Source organism: Caenorhabditis remanei, chromosome III (assembly GCF_010183535.1).
Source record: "Caenorhabditis remanei strain PX506 chromosome III, whole genome shotgun sequence".
NCBI lineage: Eukaryota > Metazoa > Nematoda > Chromadorea > Rhabditida > Rhabditidae > Caenorhabditis > Caenorhabditis remanei.
Window position 1 is genome coordinate 7,499,465 of NC_071330.1, and position 11,118 is coordinate 7,510,582.

At 39.4% G+C, this 11,118-nt stretch overlaps 2 protein-coding genes across 2 annotated transcripts; both read left to right on the forward strand.

The window, feature by feature from the left end:
* Positions 1-1,277: 1,277 nt before the first annotated feature.
* On the forward strand, positions 1,278-5,332 carry GCK72_009749 (uncharacterized protein; the record flags this gene model as incomplete). Its single annotated transcript, XM_003113331.2, has 6 exons — positions 1,278-1,468; positions 1,585-3,148; positions 3,195-3,292; positions 4,814-4,892; positions 4,940-5,053; positions 5,192-5,332. The coding sequence occupies 6 exons, from the start codon at positions 1,278-1,280 to the stop codon at positions 5,330-5,332; spliced, it is 2,187 nt and encodes a 728-aa protein (XP_003113379.2).
* A 5,019-nt stretch (positions 5,333-10,351) lies between these two features.
* On the forward strand, positions 10,352-11,051 carry GCK72_009750 (uncharacterized protein; the record flags this gene model as incomplete). Its single annotated transcript, XM_003112873.2, has 3 exons — positions 10,352-10,479; positions 10,524-10,758; positions 10,902-11,051. The coding sequence occupies 3 exons, from the start codon at positions 10,352-10,354 to the stop codon at positions 11,049-11,051; spliced, it is 513 nt and encodes a 170-aa protein (XP_003112921.2).
* Positions 11,052-11,118: the final 67 nt, after the last annotated feature.

Here is an 11,118-nt window from a genome sequence, read left to right on the forward strand (position 1 = left end):
TTACTCTGAAATTTCAAAAAAATTTTCCAACGAACAGGTTCCCATTTTTAGATCCGGGAGGACCCGATTTTTGGCAAGTCTGGAAAAAAAAACAGAAATGGATTATTTACAAGTAAATACTTAGGATGACTTGTATAACCATCATTATGTCAAATTCTCTTTAAACATTTCTAAAATTATTTCTCTGAATCTTCCGAACATCTTTTTTTTCCAGAAAAATGCCAACAAGCAATGGAAGGACATCAAACAACAATTGGCTCAAGAATAGACTTCAGCAAGCGAATGCGAACACTTCTTCTTTAGCAATTTTTGTAGTCCTCTAAATTTTCTTGTCGAGATAAATTCTTCTGAATATTACACCATGTTTATAAAGAACGTTAATTTCTGGATGTGTCAAATCCAATGAATGCTTGTAACATTAGTCTCCCTTGTGCAACTTGATCAGACAGCTCAGGTTCTCTAACCAGTAAGAAAGCGTTCCGCGCTATGAGAGGTGGTATTGCTGAAGTGAAGATATTTTCACTGCAAATATTTACCACCGGATAAAGCGGTGCCTGATTGGAAAGAAAGAGAGTGACTGCAGTAAGAGCAATTAGGAGAGTTGGACAAAAAGGAGCTGGGCAGGGCAGGTCAACTGTTGGCAAAGGGCACGCAAATAACAAAATAGTGTCGGTGTCGTAGAGAATAAGAGAGGCGACTCTCGTTCTATCGTGGATCCCGCCGTCGGAATGACAGTATAATATTTGACGAGTGCCGGACCGTACCACGCACTGAGGCGACCAAATAGAGAGTCGCAGAAATGAGTCCAGTTACTCGAGTAGTTGACCTCTCATTCGCCATTTGTAAGGTTTCCTCGATCGATTCAAAGAGTTCTTTCACTTCCTGCTTGTCACTTATTGAGATTATGCTCGCTTTCAAACCTAAGATTTTAATATTTTTTGCTTAAATGTTTCATTCTCTAACAGGATCTAGAGTTTTTCTTCATCTATTTAACACCTGGTTGCATGTGACGCGAAATCAGAATTCATTTTACCCAATAACTTCAAGAGCCACGTAGAATTTTTTTGATCGTACATACAACTGTTGTGTCTGTGTATCTATCAAGTACACGTGTATCAACCATCTCTTTCAATGTCGTTCTTTTCACATTCGCAAACAATACACCAATACAGTTCATTTGACACACTTCTCGTCTATGAGAGTTGAAATTGTCTTTATAACTCCAATTCATAATCACCTACTTTTATAGATTTTTTTTCATTTTCAGGGTATACAAAATGATTTTCGACCGGCGTTTCTTCGCCCTGGTCATCTTACTCTGCATTGCGGTGATTCGTGCCAAGGAGACATCTTCTGATGATGAGTTAAACTATGAAATGGACGAAGGAGTCGTTGTTCTAACGGATAAGAACTTCGATGCATTTCTCAAGAAAAATCCAAGCACTTTAGTCAAATTCTACGCTCCATGGTATGATTTTTTGAGTGACAAACACAATTTGTATTGAGAACGGCGTTAGAAAGCACTGAAACAACTATTTAAGAATAAGAAAACATTACTTGAACTAATACTAATTTCATTTTTAGGTGTGGACATTGCAAACATTTGGCACCAGAATACGAGAAAGCCTCTTCCAAAGTTTCCATCCCGCTCGCTAAAGTTGATGCAACAGTAGAAACTGAACTCGGAAAGAGATTCGAAATTCAAGGATACCCAACTCTTAAATTCTGGAAAGACGGGCAAGGTCCATCTGATTATGATGGAGGTAGAGATGAAGCAGGAATAATTGAATGGGTTGAATCAAGAGTTGATCCAAACTATAAGCCACCACCAGAGGAGGTTGTTACTTTGACAACTGAAAACTTCGATGATTTCATCACAAATAACGAATTAGTGCTTGTCGAATTCTATGCTCCATGGTGTGGACATTGTAAGAAGCTTGCTCCAGAATTCGAGAAGGCTGCTCAAAAATTGAAAGCTCAAGGATCTAAAGTTCGTCTTGGAAAGGTTGATGCCACTATTGAGAAAGACTTGGGAACAAAGTACGGAGTGAGCGGATATCCAACAATGAAAGTTATCAGAAATGCTAGAAGATTCGATTACAATGGACCACGTGAGGCTGCAGGAATCGTCAAGTATATGACCGAACAATCGAAGCCAGCTGCCACGAAACTCACCAAACTGAAAGACATCGAACGATTCATGAGCAAGGATGATGTTACCATTATCGGATTCTTCGCAACGGAAGACTCATCGGCTTTCGAAGCCTTCTCTGATTCCGCCGAAATGCTTCGTGAGGAATTCAAGACAATGGGGCATACATCTGACCCTGCTGCTTTCAAGAAATGGGATGCTAAACCAAATGATATCATCATCTTCTATCCATCCTTGTTCCACAGCAAATTCGAACCAAAGAGCAGAACCTACAACAAAGCTGCTGCCACTTCAGAGGATCTTCTGGCATTCTTCCGTGAACATTCAGCTCCACTTGTTGGAAAGATGACGAAGAAGAATGCTGCTACGAGATACACAAAAAAACCATTAGTTGTAGTCTACTATAATGCTGATTTCTCTGTTCAATATAGAGAAGGAAGTGAATATTGGAGACAAAAGGTTTTGAACATTGCTCAGAGATACCAAAAAGACAAGTATAGATTTGCTGTAGCTGATGAAGAAGAATTCGCCAAAGAGCTTACTGAACTTGGACTAGGAGATTCTGGACTCGAACACAACGTCGTTGTTTTTGGTTATGATGGAAAGAAATACCCCATGAGTGCAGATGATTTCGATGGAGAACTCGATGAAAATCTTGAAGCTTTCATGAAACAAATCAGCAGTGGAAAAGCGAAGGCTCACGTGAAGAGTGCTCCAGCTCCAAAAGATGATAAGGGACCTGTAAAGACTGTGGTTGGATCGAACTTTGATAAAATTGTGAATGATGAATCAAAGGATGTTCTTATTGAATTCTACGCTCCATGGTGTGGGCACTGTAAGAGCTTCGAACCAAAGTACAAGGATCTTGCTCAAGCATTGAAGAAGACTCAACCAAATGTAGTCCTCGCTAAAATGGATGCTACAATCAATGATGCACCAAGCCAATTCGCTGTTGAAGGATTCCCAACTATTTACTTTGCTCCATCCGGAAAGAAGGTAAAATACTTGTTTTTTACTTCATTAGAAAACAATTATTTTTCAGGGTGAACCAATCAAATACTCCGGAAATCGTGATTTGGAAGATCTGAAGAAGTTCATGGCAAAGCACGGAGTCAAGTCGTTCCAAAAGAAAGATGAGCTGTAAATCAAAGTTGTTCAATCAATTCAAATGACATCTTCTGTGATATTAATTCCATATTTTTTCAATAATTTATTGTCTTCTATAAGTATTTCACATTCTTGTTCATCGTCATGCTTTTATTGTCACTTTCTCTCCTTCTTATTCATCTCTTTTCTCTCATTTTTGGTTACGTGTATCATTTGATTGTATGCGACGACACTGTCAGTAGTTTTGAAAAAAGAAAACTATTTACGAGGATGAATAAACACACTGATCGGCAGAGCTCTGCGAGCGAGCACTTTTCGAGAAGAAGCTTCTGAGAAGCCACTTGACCGAGAAATCGGGTAGAAATGAGAAACGAAAAAGAGAAAATGTTTGTGTTTATTTGAACTGTTGAAAGTGCTTGACGGGGGCGAAACGGAAAAGAAAAGCTCAGAAGCGTCACAGATTAGGTCGAGGTGACACGTGGAACTCAATCGATAGGAAAGTTGAAATTTTCTAGCTGAATTCGCTTGGTTTCCGAACAGAAATGTTCAATTGATCAGTGTTTACTCAAAACTTCCAAAGGTTCGAGAACACATTACAACTGATTGTGATGAGCAGAGAGCGAGTCCGCGAGCTGACCCACATGTACTCCTGACTTGATTAATGATGAAGATCAAACTATGCATTAAAATGTTCGAAACCATATGAGTCCTCCAGAATTGTGAATACACAAACAAAACTTGGGAAGATGAGTTCTGAAATTAAACATTTTGACAGGTGTGACTTCACAAAAGCATGATATGAAACTGGAACTCTCTAATCCTTACTAAGAGACTTCTCATTCAAAGAGTTCGTTTTTTTGATCGCCGCTTCACGGCCTCCCACGGAGGAGTACTGTGCACAGTGCATTGAGAGGGCCTCCGCTGGAGGCCGTGCCGCTAAGTTTTAGTTCGTTTTATGAGTTACCGTAATCCGCCGTAAAGATGAGCTTTCAGGTGCAGTGTTGAAAGCACCGGGCTGCTTCGAATCAGCGAGCGATATTGAATCAAAACATCAATGTCTTCTCGAATCAACTGAATCTGGTCTGAAACTCCTTCCAATATTGCACTTTGATCCATTTCCTTTCACTGTACACATCCTACCTATCTCTCCTTCTTGCATTCTTTCTGTTGCTCTCTTAGCTCCCCGCTTACTGTCAATATAAACAATCATAGTTTCTTCTCTTCTCCAACGAGCTTTCTTCAATCTCTTGAGCTCCTGACTTTCTCTCTTCCCGCCCCTTTTCTTACAGTCCACTCAGTTTCCTCTTTCATTCAATACAACTCCTCCTAGCTTCTTGTGCATCCTCTCTTCTTCACAAAGCTCTACGGGGGCGATCCAAAGAGCTCCAAAGCTCACAGAGCATTTTATGATAGTGCATTGTAATGCTCTCTACCCGAGTGCAACCTGCGCATATGTTTTCGCTTTGACATTACATTTTCTTTCCGTTTCTCATTTGATCCATCTCCAACTCGATATATATTCACACTTCTTTTGTTCAAATTACTCTCTTTTAGAATGTCCGCCATCGAAGTTACCGCTGACGCTGCCTCCACCTGGGACTGGCCACTTCAACACAACGACGGAGTTGTCAAGGTAATCAATTCAGAGTTAATGTCATATTAACATTCTGTAACATTTAGGTCCACAACACTAAAGAAAAGTTCGAAGTTGGACTTGATGTTCAATTTTTCACTCCAAAGGAAATTGAGGTTAAGGTCTCCGGACAAGAACTTCTCATTCACTGCCGTCACGAGGTAAATCCTCATTTTATACTTGAACAACTTAAATGTAATAATTATTTTATACTGAAAAACCTTTTATCCCCATGAAATTGAATCTACAGTAATCTACCGTAATCTCAACACATTCATTTTCTATGTAATGTTCTTCAGACCCGCAGTGATAACCACGGAACCGTTGCTCGTGAAATCAACCGTGCCTACAAACTCCCAGATGACGTCGATGTCTCCACTGTCAAGTCTCACCTCGCTACTCGCGGAGTTCTCACCATCACCGCCTCCAAGAAGGCTTAATAACCTACAGGAGATGGAACACCAAAAAAATTTCAATTAATATCGAATTACTCTTCACTTACTTTTAAAAAGAACATTTTTGGCGCAAATGCTTGTAAGCTTCTGATAAATATTCACGAAAATTCAAAGTTTTTTTGTGGTAACTTCAAATGCGTTTATAGATAATCTACAGAATACAAAAATGGCAAGATACAAGACTAGACGATTACGAGACATGATAATCGAGCTTACACGAAAATTGATTTTCCAATTGAAACAGGGAGAGCCTAGACTATTTGAGCAAATTTCACAGGATAAAAACATGAAAAATGAAAAAGATTGTGCTGTTACAGTAGGTACATTTGGTAAAATTAAGAGTATAGCTGCATGAGTGCTCGGATGATGTAGTGGCTGGTGCCATACTCTCCGGCTGGAGCAGAATCGTAGAAATGTTTACAAATACTGCGAGCTCCATCGCATTTGGTGTTGTTCGGATTGGGAGAAGCACAGCATTCTAATACAAGCGTTTCCATTTGTTTCTGAAAATGAGTTTGTTTCAGTTTTTCAAAGTTATATGAATTGGAAAGGAAGTTTTGAATTTAAGAGGTTTTTCAACTCACATTATGATTCACAAAAATTTGATTAGCAACGTGCAAAATGTGGTCAACATCTAATGGTCGATCTTTTGGTATATTGGGTTGCTCAAGGAGAACCAACTTCTCAAGTCTCCCGAGTAACCATAACGTCTCGACTACCAGTTCTCGATATTCAGGTTCGGCTATTCTGTTGAGAGCCTCCTCGACTTCTAATGCGAATTTGATCTCTTTACGAGTCATCTCTTGTGTCAATCCCCAATGTAGAATAGTATCATTGATTTTTACACCGTGTGGCATTTTATGAACAGTGTCCCAAAGAATTGCATAGAAACCATTGGGAACTCTGTTCAATGCTCCATCAATTCTTCGATGACGCAGCCAGATTCCAAATTGGAAATCATCTTCATCAGCCTCTTCATCTTCATCTTCTTCTTTTGGAATCTCCAGTCCACCAACACTTCTCGTTGATTTTCGAAGTGATTTGCGTTCTTCAATTTGCCGTCTGAATGATCCGATTCCAGTCCGTGTCTCTCTGATAGTATCTCCATAGTGGAATCCATCTTCTGCATATTCTTCCAGCAGACGGCCAGATAGAAGTGAGAATATCATTGACTTCAGTTCAAAAGGAGAAACTGTTAAGAGAGTTTCAGCCGCTTCAGATCCTGATATATTTCGCAGACGCGCAAGTTCAGAAGCAAGAACTTGAATAATAAGTCCAATTCGGAGCCGGAACATTTCTAGAAACAGTTTTGGTTCGGTTCGCACTAAAGATCCAAGATAGACAATTATTTCCTGAGCAAGTGTGAATGAGTTTGCATCGTCTCCATAGGCACGATTCATTATCTTTTCAAGCTCTTCGTTGGTTTTTGGGCAAGTGATGACTTCTTCTTTTTTCGAAGCCATTCCCACCTGAAAACATAAGTTTTAGCAGAAGCTACAGGAAAAAAACAAACTGTTATCTGCTTCTGCCGAACTAATAAATGAGTAACTGCTTTGCTGAGTTCTTCCAACTGCTTTTTCAGAAGGCCAGCGGTGAGTCTTACGAGAGCCCATTCACGAGCTTCACAGGCTTTTGTATGTACTTCTTCCATCAACATTCGAACAGTGATATGTTGGCATCCAAGTTCTGTGTCATAATCAGGACCGCTGAAATTATTGAATTTTAATACTAAGTGAAGTTGAGACATTCAAACATACAATTTCATCCAGAGACAATGTACAATTGAAATTTGCTCTTCCAATACTGTTGTTTCATTCAGCAGATCTAACAAATCATCCCCCTTCATTTCAATCATTTGTTCCGTTTTCAAATCTCTGTGAGCTGTTTCGTTTTCGGCACCCCGTCTTGTTGTTTTCAGCAATTGTTGCCGCAATTCTCCTGAACTATGTTCCTTAACCAATCCAAGAGGTCTCTGACCCAGTGGTGGTGATTGACGTGGTGAATCCATTTCATGAAGATCTCTTGGACGTGATTTGTAGGCCAATCGTAACTGAATAAGATCGGCATCGTTACTATCGAGAGCAATAGAGCGATGTCTCATAGAAGCTTTGTGAACGAGTGAATATGCACTTCTATCCTTGACAGACTCTCCACGTCTCAATGTCCGTGGGCCACGAGGTGACGCCATTTTCTCGCCTAAAGATCCTCGAAGGGGTTGCAGTCAGAATTTTAATTGCGATAACTTACTCTTAGCTTCCGTTGCATCTTCAGTTAATAAAGAAAACTGTACTTTCTCAGCTGCAACACTTCTTAACATTTCTTCTGACTTTTTGTCACGGAATTCCATTTTGCTCACTGCTGTTGTTCGGAAGAAATCAGACAAATCTTTCATAACAACTCTGCAATCACTTTTGAAACCTTTAGAAATGTTTGTTTATTCTGAAATCGAGTACCTAGCACCGCTCAAATATCCTGTGTTGATTTTCTTGATCGCTCCAATCACTGTCGACTTCATATGACGATTCAGATGGATGTTTGAGAAGTGTGAGAGTCCTTCCTGAAATAAAAAAAAAACATGATTTAAACTGAAATAAAAGTGATCACAAACCGTCGAAAGCATTCCTTGAGTGATAACAAGTACAACAAGTGGTCTTCCACTTATACTGACACTATTCCATGATGCATAAATATACTGTAGCTCACTGCTCCATTCATCAGTCAGAATTCGAATATCATACATAAGATGAGAACGGCGAGAGTCCATGAATTGTGGAGTGAATATTACAAACTTGTTGCCTATCTGATACAGACGACTTGTACTCAGCAAACCAATGGGCCGATCTAATGGTCGTCCCGAAAGATTGAGTTTCTTGGATTCGCCAATTTTAGCGAGAAGATGTCCAAGTGCAGATGCGGGTAAAATTGTAAAAACTGGATCAATCTCATCGACGCGTTGGACATGAATATCATGAGCACGAAGTTCTCGTTGTACTTCTGCTGACTCCGCTAAAACTGTTACTTGAACTTCACATGGTGGCCTCTTTTCATAAACAGAAAGGCGTCTACTTAACGGATCGAGTTCAGCAGGTAGTAAAAATCCTTCGTAGAGTAGACAGATGATTACATACAGTGATTGTGCCCATAGGAATGGTCTGAAAATAAATTTAGATAGAAACAAGTACATATCATTCTCAAACTTACGTAGCTCCGCCAGGAACTCGGCTTTGTGTCCCAGGGTGTGTCTTTTCTGCTGTCACATTTTCTTTTAACACCACATAAAGTTCTGGAACTAGTCGAAATCCCTTGTCACTGAGAACGAGAACACTCTCTAGTTGTTGCCAATATGCTTCAACTGCATCATCATCTTTTGAATACATTGCATCTAGAATCAGATAACACAGAAAAATGGGCCACTCGCATTCGATATCTTCAAACTGTTGAAGCTCGGATTTATTGTAATACAGACGAGAGGCATCCTGTTAAATGAGGATGTAATGATATATATTATAGAAAACTCACTTCTAGGACAGTTTTGTATCCATCACGCATGAACCGTCGACAACCATATTTTCCTAGTAACCGCTGAGTATAGTTTCTCTTGTTTGAGCTACTAGTTCTGGATCTTCTACCAAAAAGCTGGATAACTGATAATACCGAGAAGTGCCGCGTCAGTTTCCTGATAAGATAAATTAATTAAAACGTCTGATATTTTTGAATAACTCACTTTACTAAATGATTCTCTTGGTAACATACTGGATAAGACAGCAGAACACTGTTCGATTTCATCAGGCAGTACATGCACAACTGATCCTCTAGAGCCGTCGACAAACAAATCTCCGACATCATTCAGTGCTTGTAAAGCAGCCTTCACCATTCCAATCGATGAAGCATTTAGCTCACGAATTCCTTGGTTCGTTTTGTCTCCACGTTCCCATACTCCATAATCCTAAGAATGAATGGAAGTTTTCGAATGCTAAACAGTTATCGAAATAACTTACAGGTGTTCTGTATCCTGTTTCAATATAATAAACCAGATTCTGAATGAACGCTACTTCATCAAGTTTCTGACCACTTGCAATCCAGATGCAGTTATTTGAGCCAGAGTTAAAAGATAAAGTGAAATAGCATCCATTTGAAGATGACCCCAGTCAGCATCACCACAAACAGTTCCTTTCGTATCAACTGCATATTTCGAGTGTAAGGCATCAAGTGGACGTTGGAACTTTTTGAAAAGCTCCACTTTGTCTGCTTGTCGCATCAAACATTCCAATATTGACTGCATCATTTTCACGCTGAAAAGAGAACCAGTTCGACAAAATTAGAAATTGATCGAGAAAATGAACGAACCATGTGAACCCTAACTCTTTTGCTTTTGTGAGATCTTCATCAAAATCGGCACATTCATGTATGCTCGATATAGAGCCCATAACGCCTGAGCAATGTAGGACGTTGTCGCGAACCCATGCATGGCCTGAAAAATGTCTCAATGTGGCATAGTTCAATTTTACACTTCTTGATTACCAGGAAAATCTTTTTGATTAGCAAACAATGCGGTTATCGGGTTTGGTGGCTACATATGGTTTGTTCCACCATGAACAAAATGCGGTCGAGGCGAACCCCGGAACCGCTCCGGGAACGCATCTTCTCCGATTATCTGCTGAAAATTTTTTATTGATGGCTATAAAACTAGTTTTTAGAAAATTGCAAATAGTTGTCAGATAGAAGCCTGGAAAATTAATGAAGAAGTCCGCGTGAGTCTGTGAGTTATCCGAGAGGAGTACACAAAGGATGGTAGAGTATTTCTACCAGCGGTTCTTCGGCCATTTTAATATTTCTGATTTTTCTAGCTCTTTTTCTTAACTTTTCTCAATTTTCATCTCTTCTAAATATTAAGTTCAATAAGGCCAGTCATCAAAAAATATTTAATTTTAAACTGTTCGTCTGCTAACTGTCAAATCCATCTCGTAGTCTCTGCTCCCATTTTTGTACCAGGTTATTTACAGCATGGCGACTCGTTTCGTGAAGTCCCTTGTGAATCGAAATCCACGTAACAATGAGCTCATGGGTAGACAAGCTGCTAATATTGGATATCAATTTGAGAAGGACAAAAGTGCCCGTAGCTATATTTATAAGTAAGGAACATTTCACTAGTTATCGAGCGATTCATGGCTTTCAGAGTAGAATTAGTAGAAGGAAAATCCCATCGCGAAGGCCGACTTGTTCATTATAAGGATGGAATCGTTATCAGTGCTTCAACAAAAGAACCATCAATTGCTAATCAGTTATATAGTAAAACTGACACATCAGCTGCATTGAACATTGGACGAGTTCTTGCTTTACGTTGTCTCCAGTCTGGAATCCACTTTGCAATGCCTGGTGCAACTAAAGAAGCAATAGAAAAAAGTCAACATGTAAGTTTTTTTCACTAATTGCTAGATCACAAAAAATTGTGATAATATCATCCACATTTTAAAACTGGAACTATTTTGAATCGTTAAAAAATCAAACTGTTTATTATCACAATATTTTCACAAGTTTTAATAAAACTTTTTAGCAAACATATTTCTTCAAAGCTCTGGAAGAGGAAGGCCTCACTCTGAAAGAACCTGATCACATTGAACACTCGTATGAGAATGACAAATCCTTCACCTGGAAGCGATACCCACTGAAGCCAACTAGACAGAATAAACTCGACGAGCTCTAATTGTTCTGCACTTTTTAAATTGTAGCTATAGTTTATGTTTTCCATTGTTCTTCGTTCCTTTTCCACT